At 36.3% G+C, this 14121-nt stretch overlaps 1 protein-coding gene across 1 annotated transcript in view; it reads right to left on the bottom strand.

The window, feature by feature from the left end:
- Positions 1 to 14121, bottom strand: part of CHD7 (chromodomain helicase DNA binding protein 7) — a 309908-nt gene that overhangs the window by 40122 nt on the left and 255665 nt on the right. The window contains 8 exon segments of the mRNA XM_053715068.1: positions 1867 to 2026; positions 2550 to 2749; positions 3304 to 3509; positions 3596 to 3706; positions 3984 to 4163; positions 4846 to 5013; positions 10284 to 10479; positions 11437 to 11647. Of these exon segments, the coding sequence (XP_053571043.1) occupies positions 1867 to 2026; positions 2550 to 2749; positions 3304 to 3509; positions 3596 to 3706; positions 3984 to 4163; positions 4846 to 5013; positions 10284 to 10479; positions 11437 to 11647 (1432 nt within the window).

Raw genomic sequence — 14121 nt, 5'->3', positions numbered from 1 at the left:
CAACAGTGGTGCCTTAAGCATCACAATGTATGAAGTTCAGGTTTATAGTCGGTATTCCCTCTCATTTAGTAATAACACTAATCTAATTACATGTCTAACAATTACAAATCTATAAACATTTTAATCTAGAAGATATAGCTAAGAATCAAAAGGGACTCAAAATCATCATATGATATACCTATAAAAGCAATATATATATATATATATATATATATATATATATATATATATATATATATATATATATATATATATATATATATATATATAAAATAACTCATTGTGGATTACAGCATTACTTTGGCGTAAAGGGAACCTGCTGAAAAGCAGACTGAAGTAAAAAGGTGTGTCATTGTGTACTTAATTTGCATATCTTACCCAGAATCCTTTGCTGCATTGGAAACAAGTAATTCAGAGGTTTTCTGTGGGAAAACAAGCCTCTGGGCCTGTCTAGATTTGTTAATGAACTACACAACGAATTATTTTTTCTATATTTTGTGCGTAGTGGAGGATTTTAAACTCGCCTTTTATCTCCCCCTAATTTAAAATGTTGTTGTATTCTGCCTGGAATCAACTTCACCCAGCAGTGATTCTAACCTTCTCCCAGCTGATGAGTGGCAAAATCCACGAAACAGTCTGTCCTGGGATGGTTATGAATCACTGCACTAACCCTAGCTAAGTTTATAAGCTGTGTGAACAGCGTTACTTTGGCGTAAAGGGAACCTGCTGAAAAGCAGACTGAAGTAAAAAGGTGTGTCATTGTGTACTTCATTTGCATATCTTACCCAGAATCCTTTGCTGCATTGGAAACAATGTAATTCAGAGGTTTTCTGTGGGAAAACAAGCCTCTGGGCCTGTCTAGATTTGTTAATGTACTACACAATGAGTTATTTTTTCTATATTTTGTGCGTAGTGGAGGATTTTTAACTCGCCTTTTATCTCCCCCTAATTTAAAATGTTGTTATATATATATATATATACATATATATACACATATACACACACCTAAAAAAAGTTAAAATCTGTTTATATTAAGATTAAAACTAAGAAGAAGTAGCTGTTTGGGCACAATTCATCCCGAGTGATTGAATGCTCACTGGTTGCTAGGGACAACTCATTACCCTATTGGTGGATGTTGGCAACCCACAAGCATTTTTTTCTTTTGCACAGGTACATTCAATTTTCACAAGCTGGAATATAAAAGTTAATGTATTTAATGTTGCTATACTGAAATAAAAGTAAAAAATATTCAAAAGGCTATGGAAAAGTGGACAATGCCAATACATTTTTTTAGATTTAAAGGACCAGTAAATACACTTGATTTGCATAATTAACAAATTAATGATACAAAGACAATGCCGAAGCACTTAGTCTGAACTTTAAATAAGTAGATTTTTATCTGACAATTTTCAAAGTTATGTCTATTTCCACTCCTGTAGCTAGTGACAGCCATCAGTCAATTACAAATGCATATACGTATATTCAAAGAAATTTGCACATGCTCAGTAGGATCTGGTGAATCAAAACGTGTAAATATAAGAAGACTGCATATTTTGTTAATGAAAGTAAATTGTAAAGTTGTTTAAAATTGCTGCTCTCTCTGATTTATGAAATTCAAACTTTGTCTTTAGTGTCCCTTTAATTTCCATTCTGGGACATGGGGTCATTAGCCACTTAACACTGCTCATACTGAGAAGCTCACAACACAGCAACCAGTATACAGAATTCTCAATCCAATTTAGTATCTGTGGTTCCTGCACAAGTCTTATGCTTTCTCCAGCAAACAGGAAAAGTAGCAAAAATGATTCAAACCAATTTACACCTGTTGACAATTATCAGCTATTACTGGTTTATGGCCATACATACTTGTTGCAGTGATGCTTAAGGTGCTTCTTGTAGCTATCCTCCTGAAACAAAGCATCTGGGTTGCAGCTCTGGAGCCAGTCCGCATGTTTTAGCACAGGCTGAGCATTCTGGCTTTTGACTTTCTTTCCTTTCCTTCCCCTGGGCACTGGAGCAGAGAGACCTGCAATTAAAACGCAAAATGAAAATATAGTCAATGCACTTACAGTAAATTAAAAACTAGATATCCCCAGCCTCCAGACCTCTGCATTAAGAGGCATCATCGTTTAAGTCAAGGATATCCCAAGTTTCAAGTACTCAAGAGGCTAATGGTTTACAAGTGTTCAGTTTACAATACTGTCAAGCAAGTTACGGAAATTAAAGCTGTGCATATTTCCTACTAAAATGCCTGGTCTAAAGCCTTAGGCTTTGCCTCTAGACAGATGTTTTCAAAAGTAAATATTAATTTTGTTGGTTTTAAGAGCACTACAGTTGGGTTATTTAAAAAAAATTAAACTAATTTCTCTCTTACTACCAGTGAGCTAAGCAGTAGAAAGAATTTGTCCAAAACAATAAATAAAATAAATTCATGAGTGAGATGGTATATTCAGATAAGTAATAGATAGTGCACTAGATCTGTGAGAAACGTGCTATAAATGATGTGGTCTCGTTCCACACATCAGCCAATACAGATAAAAAAAACCTACCAGAATGGTTAAGCAAAGCTCGGGTTTGACCATCTTCCGTTGGTGTTATCAGATCCCAGATGAAGCTTTTGATGTTTTCATCCCCCCTGTAATGGTTTAAGCAGTAGACTAAGATTGTACGACAAATGGTTTCTACATCTTGCTCCGAAAGTTGTCGCTTGAATCGCCCATGAGAAAGGATATCCATCCAGCGCCCCCACCTACAACAAACAAATGGTTTACCACAAAGCAACAACCTGCTCAACATATATTGTTTGCTGGTATGCGTCACTTGCTTTTGTCTAACTGCAGACAAACAGATTTATGCAAATTAGATTCAAATGAATAAATACTGTGACAAAGTTTTCATAATGCAGCAGTTTACAGACTACATAACTTGTTTCTAAAATATTCTGTTCGTCTTTTGTTCATGTGACAATATTCTGAGGATGTCGGAGTCACCCTAAACTTACAAAAACACATTTTAAAAGTATCTGCTGCTCTTAAAGTGTTATTTGTGCTTCTATAGCAGCAACTATTTCATTTTATTTTCCAAGACAAAAGCTCATGAAGAAATTCAGAAATGATGTGTATATTTCCACCATTCCATAGTAGATTTATTGTTAAGATCATTAGGGAGTCTAAAAACGTGTGCCCACTTTAAAAAGGGCGCTAAAAACCACTAACATTTTACATGTAAAAGCACTGTTTAAGAACGGTAAAATTATTTTTTTTGCATGCAACATCATAATAAATACTTTTGACACATACATACCCATAAACCAGAAGATTCTTTTCTACTCTGAAACATTCACTCCTTGCATAGCCTTGAGATTTGTCCAGGGGCCTACGTGGTTTGAGGTTTGGTTTTTCCTCAGAATCACTCTCAAGATCAGAGAACTCCATAAGCTCATCTTCTTTTACAGAACTAAACAACCTGGTTTGCTTCCTTATTCGTGGAGTGTCAATTACCAAAGTGTTCTACAAAAGAAGATAAATATATTAAAAAAAGAAACAAACCAAAAAATAGCATTTGTCAACATACTTGTTCTAGGTTAAGGGCTTACCCTTCCATTCAAAACTTCAATGTCCAATTCAGCTTTCTTTGCCCATTTTTGCCAGAAATTTGGATCGTCCAAGGAAATGTCTGTCCTATTTCCAGATGCAACAAAACTAGCCTAAAATAAAAAAAATCTTCATATTTACAGTGTACTGTTGAGCAGTAAGGAAAAAGAAAATGAAAAAAAAACTTACAATATTGGCCGAAACATAATGCACTTTTAAATCAGCCCAATATTTTCAAAACCAGAAACACTGCTCTGCTTAAATTACAACAGATAGGATGTTGTATATAATCCCATGTGACTATAATTTTACAATACAATAACATGGTGCCTCGTTTTTAGCTTTAGCTAGAAGACTCAAAAGCATACTAATAGTACACCCAGGCCATACCTTTGCAAAAGTGGAACCTTTCCCTTCAGATTCTATAGTTATTGTGTGAGTTCGCCTAGAAAGGATTTGATCTATATCCTCTTCACAGAACTTAGATCCTTCATCTTCTTCATCCATCAATGCACCATAGGCCCCTTTTCTTAACAGATCTTCTATTTCTTTTTTAGAAAGTTGTTGCACCTAAATAGATTAAAAAAAACCAGCAAGTTTAATTTAGTGAAGTCTGTTTGTCAAAATGTACATATATAAAACTTCTTGTGAAGAACAGAAATCTGACGGATTATAAATTCAGAAAGGGTAAAACTGAGGGATGATAATAAAAGTACATTATTTTTTTATTCTTTTATATACATCTGTATTTATCATATCATGCTTGTATTATACTTTATATCTAATTATCTCATCTACAGTACAGACTGGCTATAACATTTTAACCTAACACACTTGTTCCTAGCTAGTAAGCTTGTTTTTTTGTTTTGTTTTTTTAAACAAAAAGACAAGACTGTACTAAAAAAGTATTGTGCAGATAGAATATTATTACCAAAAAGGGTTTAAGCAAAACTTTGAAATGCTTAAAAGGATATGAAACCCCCAAAATTTTATGTGATTCAGACCATAACTCAAACCCAAAAAATGTTATGTGATTCAGACCATAACTCCTTGATTTATCTTTTTTAACAAAAGATACCAAAGGAACAAAGACAAATTGATAATAGACATAAATTAGAAAGTTGTTTAAAATTGCAGGCTCTACATGAATCATGGGGAAAAGAGTTTTCACATCCCTTATCCCTTTAAGGGAAAGGTTATGAAGACCTTTAAGTAATAAGAATTGCAGTAGAAACGTCATATCATCACATACCCCGTTTGCAGCATTGTCTCTCCCGCTCATTGACTGTAAGACGGCCTTATCCAAACCAAGCTTCAAGCTGGCCTTATCAAACATTTCCCTCTCATAGGAATTCCTTGTAATCAGCCGATAAATTTTCACAGATTTACTCTGCCCTATGCGGTGACATCGAGCTTGTGCCTGAAATAAAAGATGAGAAACTATTAATATATAATGTTCCTATAAATAAAATCTTATGATGTGATGTAGAAACGTTAATGTATACATTTAAATGAACTTATGGGTTCAAGATTAATTAATGGAAATGTAATTTTAAATAAGTTGATTTCTTTTACTGTGCATTTAACCCACGCAAAGGAGATCTTACATAGAGTTGCGCTCTAGTGCCACTCCAGATAAGGATACAGCTGATGAGCAAATGAGAAGCAGGCATACATGTGTATGCTCTAATCAGTGGGCACATCTCAATCTAGTGAAGGATGCAGCAAAAGGGCAATTGTTTAAAAATGTTGTTAAGAAATAATTTTATTTTACAATAGTATGTACCTTTAATACAGAACTGTGGTGACCTTTCTATACATAAAAGCAAATTAACTAGAAAACAAATTCCATTTCACATACATATTACTATGGTTCTGATCTGGCACAGCTTTAAAACTATTTTTACTGTATTCATAATCCGGCACATTGTACTGTAAAACGTTCTCACCCTTTTAATGTGTTCCCAATGATACCTTTTACCTGCTGGAGTGTATTAAATTGTTTGCTGCATTTGCCTATTGAAACAAGCACCTATACTGAAAAATAATTAAATGCTGGAGTAATGTCTATAGAAAAGGAATATAAATGTCAGGCAAAAGCAGAAATCAGCCTCCCAGTGGAAGTGGGATAGGGGTATAAAAATGTATGCTCACCAGAAAATTAATTTCTTAAATAGTGCTGAGAGTCCACTGTCCATTAATCCTTTTCCTGGCCACTAGGAGGCGGCAAACAATCCCAAACCTCAAGAGCTCTATAAAAGCTCTACCACCTTATTAGAAACTAGTCTGACATATAGCCAAAAAAGGTAGAGGGAAAAAAAAAAAAAAAAAAAAGAAGAAGAGCTACCACCAGAAAAGAATGAGACAAAAAAACAGCATTTTGCGCCCTCGCCGGCCTAGATTTTCCAGCGAAAAAATGAGTCAAATTGAAAAAGACTGAACCCCAGGTAAGAAAAAAAGTTTAAATAAACTTCACAAACTGAAACCGTTTAGACTCCAAAGGGAAATATACATAGACCTGACTCATGGCAAATATAAGTAAACAACATATATTTAAAACTTTATATTAATACATAAAGCGCCAAACCATAGCTGAGAGTGTCTTAAATAATGATATATACTTATCGAAAGACACCCATCCACATAGAGCAGATAGCCAAACCAGTACTGAAAACTATCAGGAGAGGTAATGGTATATAGGAGTATATCGTCGATCTGAAAAGGGAGGTAGAAGATGAATCTCTACGACTGATAACCGAGAACCCTTGAAAAGATTTCCTGCGAGGAAAACCATAAAATCAATAGGCGATACTCCACATCCCTCTGACAGACACTGTACTCAGAGGAATTGGGCTTCAGAATGTTTAGAAGCTCTTATCATAGAAGAAATCATAGAAATCAAGCACAAACTTACTTCACCACCTCCATAGGAAGGCAAAGTTTGTAAAACTAAATTGTGGGTGTGGTGAGGGGTGTATTTAGGCATTTGAGGTTTGGGAAACTTAGCCCCCTCCTGGTAGGAATGTATATCCCATACGTCACTAGCTCATGGACTTTTGCCAATTACATGAAAGAAAAACAGGCTGAGGTCTCAGACTCATCACCATTAAATAAATGAATTTATCTCGTGATAAGAGTCCATAACCCATTACTCTGGGGAAACTAATCCGCAAGCAGTGAAGTCCACAAGTAATGAGGGCGGGACAAGCGTGAGATAACAAAACTCCATCAACCAGAAACAATAAGACTATATTCCCCCTGAAAAAGAACTCTTAAAAGCAAGGGAAAAACATACCCCCCTCCAAAAACAGCAAGGCCAAAGAGCGCTAACCCAACATCGAAAAAGATAAACGTATGGCAAAACAGAGCACACTAAATAACCGAATAGTGCTCTTAATACAGCAAAGGAACACGCACATAAACTACGTGATCAAATAGACCAAAAGTGTGCTAAAACACACTCTCGCGGAAAAAAAGACGTGCAATATGCCGATCAGGTAACATGCGCAAACCCGACAAGCTGTGCAAACTTAATAAGGAGACGCATGCTAAAACACAAAAAATGTGTGTACAAAAAAATGAAAGGTGAACAGAGCCTTATATCCTTAAAGGGACACTTTCATAATTCAGATAGAGCATGCAATTTTAAGCAACTTTCTAACGGCTAGATTTGGAGTTTTGTCGGTAACGACCCGAAAATCTAACGCCGGCTTTTTTCTGGCCGCACCATAAAAATAACTCTGGTATTGAGAGTCCACATAAAGGCTGCGTTAGGCTCCAAAAAAGGAGCGTAGAGCATTTTTAACGCAGCTTCAACTCTCGATACCAGAGTTGCTTACGCAAGCGGCCAGCCTCAAAAACGTGCTTGTGCACGATTCTCCCATAGGAAACAATGGGGCTGTTTGAGCTGAAAAAAAACCTAACACCTGCAAAAAAGCCGCGTTCAGCTCCTAACGCAGCCCCATTGTTTGCTATACGTCTGCACCTAACACTCTAACATGTACCCCGAGTCTAAACACCCCTAACCTTACACTTATTAACCCCTAATCTGCCACCCCCGCTATCGCTGACTCCTGCATATTATTATTAACCCCTAATCTGCCGCTCCGTAAACCGCCGCTACTTACATTATCCCTATGTACCCCTAATCTGCTGCCCTAACATCGCCGACCCCTATATTATATTTATTAACCCCTAATCTGCCCCCCACAACGTCGCCTCCACCTGCCTACACTTATTAACCCCTAATCCGCCTCACTAACCCTATAATAAATAGTATTAACCCCTAATCTGCCCTCCCTAACATCGCCGACACCTAACTTCAATTATTAACCCCTAATCTGCCGACTGGAGCTAACCGCTATTCTAATAAATGTATTAACCCCTAAAGCTAAGTCTAACCCTAACACTAACACCCCCCTAAGTTAAATATAATTTACATCTAACGAAATTAATTATCTCTTATTCCTATTTAAAGCTAAATACTTAAATGTAAAATAAATCCTAATATAGCTACAATATAAATTATAATTATATTATTGCTATTTTAGGATTAATATTTGACAGGCAACTTTGTAATTATTTTAACCAGGTACAATAGCTATTAAATAGTTAAGAACTATTTAATAGCTACCTAGTTAAAATAATTACAAAATTACCTGTAAAATAAATCCTAACCTAAGTTACAATTAAACCTAACACTATACTATCATTAAATTAATTAAATAAAATACCTATAATTATCTACAATTAAACCTAACACTACACTATCAATAAATAAATTAAATACAATTCCTACAAATAACTACAATGAAATAAACTAACTAAAGTACAAAAAATAAAAAAGAACTAAGTTACAAAAAATAAAAAAATATTTACAAACATAAGAAAAATATTACAACAATTTTAAACTAATTACACCTACTCTAAGCCCCCTAATAAAATAACAAAGACCCCCAAAATAAAAAATGCCCTACCCTATTCTAAATTACTACAGTTCAAAGAGACGTTGTGGGGGGCAGATTAGGGGTTAATAAATATAATATAGGGGTCGGCGGTGTTAGGGGCAGCAGATTAGGGGTACATAAGGATAACGTAGGTGGCGGCGCTTTGCGGTCGGCAGATTAGGGGTTAATAAGTGTAGGTAGGTGGAGGCGACGTTGTGGGGGGCAGGTTAGGGGTTAATAAATATAATACAGGGGTCGGCGGTGTTAGGGGCAGCAGATTAGGGGTACATAAGTATAACGTAGGTGGCAGTCGGCAGATTAGGGGTTAAAAAAATGTAATCGAGTGGCGGCGATGTGGGGGGACCTCGGTTTAGGGGTACATAGGTAGTTTATGGGTGTTAGTGTACTTTAGAGCACAGTAGTTAAGAGCTTTATAAACCGGCGTTAGCCCAGAAAGCTCTTAACTACTGACTTTTTTCCTGCGGCTGGAGTTTTGTCGTTAGATGTCTAACGCTCACTTCAGACACGACTCTAAATACCGGAGTTAGAAAGATCCCATTGAAAAGATAGGATACGCAATTGACGTAAGGGGATCTGCGGTATGGAAAAGTCGCGGCTGAAAAGTGAGCGTTAGACCCTATTTTGAGTGACTCCAAATACCGGAGGTAGCCTAAAACCAGCGTTAGGAGCCTCTAACGCTGGTTTTCACGGCTAACGCCAAACTCCAAATCTAGGCCTAATTTACTCCTATTATCAAGTTTTCTTTATTCTTTTGCTATCTTTATTTGAAAAGCAAGAATGTAAGTTTAGAAGCCGGCTAAATGCAAACAAGTGCTGTCCAGGGTCTAAACCAAAAATTGGCTGGCTTAGATGCCTTTTTCAAATAAAGATAGCAAGAGAACAAAGAAAAATTGATAATAGGAGTAAATTAGAAAGTTCCTTAAAATGGAATGCTCTATCTGAATCATAAAATAAAAAAATTGGGTTTAGTGTCCCTTTAAAGGAGCCAAAATATAATTATAGATCAAATATTGTCCCTAGGCTATAAAGTACAATAACGTACAAACTAATTAGCCCACAGGCTTAGATGAGTGACAAAATTAAAAAAAAATATAAAAAATATAAAAAATATAAAAAAAAATCTACATACCCATAGGCATCCAACTACTGGAAGATAAAGTGGAATCCAGTAGAAAGACAATCAGTGCCGAAACCTAAAAGCAGAGGAAATGGAATAGGAGTATACTGACAACCCAAAAGGAGGAAGCGAAGAACAGGTACCCACGACACCTGTGTCAGGCTTGTGACCAACTCCCATAAGGTGTAAATGTGCCACTACCCAATACATCCCTCAGTCAATCAGCAGCACTCTGAGGGGGGAAATTGGGTCTCAATCCCCCTCTATGCGAATAATCTGCCCATCTTCATTCTTCACCTACCTCCAGCAGAGGCAAAGACAAGACTAGTTTCTACTAAGGTGGGAGGGATTTTATAGAGCTCTTGGGGTTTGGGCATCTTTGCCTCCAGGAGTAATGGATTGTGGACTCTCACCAACTGTATAAAAGAAAAGGTATTTCAGCAGCAGCTTGGAATACAATAAACAGTTATCAGCTGTTTGCTTGAGTTTGCTACACACATTTCTACAATGGAAATGAAAATATATCTAAATAAATAACAAACAAAAAAAATATAAAAATGTTTAGTTTCTAAAGAGGATTAAAAGATGAAAGTTAATTCTCCTTACCTGAAGGTCATTTTGGGGGTTCCAGTCAGAATCAAATATAATGCAAGTATCAGCAGCAGTTAAATTAATGCCCAGACCTCCTGCCCGCGTACACAGCAGGAACACAAACCTATCAGAATCGGGTTTGGAGAATCGGTCAATAGCAGCCTGGCGAAGATTGCCTCGCACTCTGCCATCTATTCTCTCATACGGGTATCTGAAAAAGAAGCAACATTATTAAAGGGCCACTAAACACAGTAGAATATCAAACAAATGCATAATAAAGAGACAATGCAAAAGCACTTAGTTTGAATATCAAATGAGTAGATATTTTTTTTCTAATGTCAGTTACATTTCCTTCCTAATGCATCATGTGACAACCATCAGCCAATCACAAATGCATATACGTATATCCTGTGACTCTTGAACATGCTCTGTAGGAGCTGGTGCCTCAGAAAGTGTGCATCTAAAAAGATTGTGTACATTTAGATAATGGAAGTGAATTGGAAAGTTGTTTAAAATTGTGTGTTCTATCTGTATAATTAAAGTTTAATTTTGACTTGACTGTCCCTTTAATACTTATGCTCTCCTCATCCCAGCAGCACAACAAATAGTCTTATCACTTGCCTTTTGCATGCATGTGCACATTCCAGCTGTAATCAATCAATGCCCAAGATGTAGAATATGTAGCAGCTTTTAATCATGTGTCATGTGATTAGTTTCACAGAGGATATTCTAAAAAAATGTTGCCTATGTTGAAAGATTCCTCCCACCTTTTTTTTTTAATAACAATTAAATCATAAGAAAATACAACAACAAAACTAGGTATACTTTATAAAGAATTATACTATAATATCTAGATTACAGCAAATATATCAGTTATAACAGGCAGGTACATATATCTGGTTACACAGGGAACAGTCTAGCAAGTGATGATACTCAGATATTTGTATTTACTTATGATGGCCAAATGCATCTACACTTGATTGCCCAGATATAGCACAGGGTGTTTGCTTTGGAGGCAATATATACAATATAATAGAGGCAAACACCTGGTTACATAGGCTCATACACCTGGCAAATAAGCAGACCAGATCCAGGTACATAGGTAGGCTGAATGCATCTAAATTGCTATGCAGGCCAACTACACAGATTGTCATGCAAGCCGACTCACCTTCGTTGAATGAGGTAGTCTTCCAGTATGTCCAAGCAACGCACCATCTGGGAGAAGATAAGCACCCTGTGGCCGCCAGCCTTCAGTTTTGGCAGCAGCTTGTCAATCAGAACGAGTTTGCCAGCAGCATGGATCATTGCCTGGAGCTGAAAATCTGGAGGGTCAACATTGTGCGTTTCTTTAAACTCTTCCAAAATTTTCTCTTCAGCACCTGTACAGATTACAAAACAGAGTCAATTAAACAATTTTAATGTTTAAATACCTGTAATTACAGACAATTTATATTGCAGGGAATATACAGAGCACCCAGCGTATGACTTCGAAAGCAGATAGACTGATAGGTACGGGGTAAAACACTACCATGGCTGTTGTGCTTGAGCCAACGCATAGAAAGACTAATCATTTTCATTAACCACTTCTTTAGCTGCGTTTGCAAACTACCAATGATATCCCATAAGGGAAGTAAAACTTGCAAATCCCACTATAAAAAAACTAAAAGGGTCATTAAAGTAAAAAATAAAGCATAATAAGGAGCAGTTAATGATAAACTATTTTGCCCACTTTTCCTGTAATTTAGCAATGAGGACTGCTTTTCTTAATTAAAGGGACAGTCAACACCATATATTTTTAAAAAAAGCATAGATAATCCCTTTATTAACCATTCCCCAGTTTTGTACAACCAACACAGTTATATTAATATACTTTTTACTTCTGTGATTAACTTGTATCTAAGCATTTTCTGACAGCCCCCTGATAACATGACATTTTATTTATTATCTATTGACTTTCATTTTAGCCAATTAGTGCAGTGTCTGCCACAAGCCACGGGCGTGATCACAATGTTATCTATATGGCTCACATGAACTAGCTCTGAGCTGTTGTGAAAAGCAAATAAAGCATGTAAAAAGAGGCTGCCTTCAAGGGCTTAGAAATTATATGAGCCTTCCTATGTTTAGCTTTCAACTAAGAATACCAAGAGAACAAAGGAAAATTGGTGATAAAAGTAAATTGGAAAGTTGTTTAAAATTGCATGCCCTGTTTAAAACATTAAAGGTTTTTTTGGACTTGACCTTCCCTTTAACTGCCCCAAGAAAAAATATTGGAGTGCATTTAGCAGACTTCAAAATGTCGACAATGCAACATGCTACATTGTGATTGGTCAGTGTAGAGGAATTGGTTAAATCAAAAGATGAGACATACAGGATGCTTTTCCAGATGTATTTCCTGTATGACTTCAGAACAAAACAAATTTAGCTATCATGACCACCATTAACTGGATTAGCAATCATTTTGTATGCAGATATTTAAGGGTGCCATGCTTATTACAGATCTATACACTTAAAAACTTAAAGCGACATTAAACCCAAAATTTTATTTCATGATTCAGACAGAGAATACACATTTAAACAACATTCAAATTTACTTATATTATCTAATTTGCTTCATTCTTTAGATATCCTTTGTTAAAGAAATAGCAATGCACACGAGTCAGCCAATTACACAAGGCATATATGTGCAGCCACCAATCAGCAGCACTCTAGCCTATCTAGATATGCTTTTCAGGAAAGAAAATCAAGAGATAAAAGCAAATGAGATAATAGAAGTAAATTAGAAAGTTGTTTAACATTGTATTCTCTATATAAATCATGAAAGAAAAAATGTGGGTTTAATGTCCCTTTGACATATATGCATCATTTTTAAAAGGTTATCCACTAATTGTCACACTACCATGAAAGACTTTGTAACTTGCACAATAAAATATAAACGGAAAACTAAAACTCAGAACTTCTTAAATACAAATAAATGCCAAGATCTTTAAAACTAAACTCACCAAGCCATTATTAACAGCAGGGACAACTAACACATCACTGATGCAAAAAAACAAAGTGCACTAGCGTGTACACTAATTGATTGATCAGTCTTTAAATCTAATGTGACTAGGATTAGTAGGATATAGGTTTGACAAACAATCAGCACTACTTTAAAGGCAACTCATACCAGAAAAGCTTAAGGGAAGGGCTGACAGACCAAGGGCAGTGAATCTGAGCGGGGCCAGGAGCAAAGCGCATGCCAGCATGCAACATCCAAACAGACGGCACATGCAGCTCCTGACTGAGTCAGCAACATGGGCCCTGGGGCAAACTGCCCAGATGAAATGCGCCCCCACAAGTGACAGCCCTGTCTAGAAATGTTATTGTGTATGAGAGTCATAGCCTGGGGGACAAGGAAAACACAACTATTGCAGGTTACCAGGATGTATGTACATATAATGCACAATTTAAATGATGCAAGCTAGAAGCTTCACTGTGCTCTTAAAGTTGTAGATTTAAAAAATGACAATTGCTAACCCTTTAATAAGGAATAGTTAAAGGGACATCTTACACTAGATTTTTCTTTGCATAAATGTTTTGAAGATGATCCATTTATGTAGACCATCTGGGAGTGTTGTTGTATAGTTTTGCTTATTTTATTTTTTTTAATAGCATTGTGCCAATTTTCCGACTCCTAAACAATCCCCAAAGTATCAGATGTATACTGATGTCTACGGATTCCTCTTGCTATTGCTTAGTATAATTTGTCTTTTCATATACAGGAGGGAGGAGTGTCTGCTCTTCCTGCTTTCTCAGTCCCTTTTAGTGGGCGTCCCAGCCTAACCTCATCAACATTGCTAAACTGGGAGCTGCT

The sequence above is a fragment of the Bombina bombina genome, chromosome 5 (genome assembly GCF_027579735.1).
Source record: "Bombina bombina isolate aBomBom1 chromosome 5, aBomBom1.pri, whole genome shotgun sequence".
NCBI lineage: Eukaryota > Metazoa > Chordata > Amphibia > Anura > Bombinatoridae > Bombina > Bombina bombina.
This window is presented reverse-complemented; position numbering and strand designations above follow the sequence as displayed.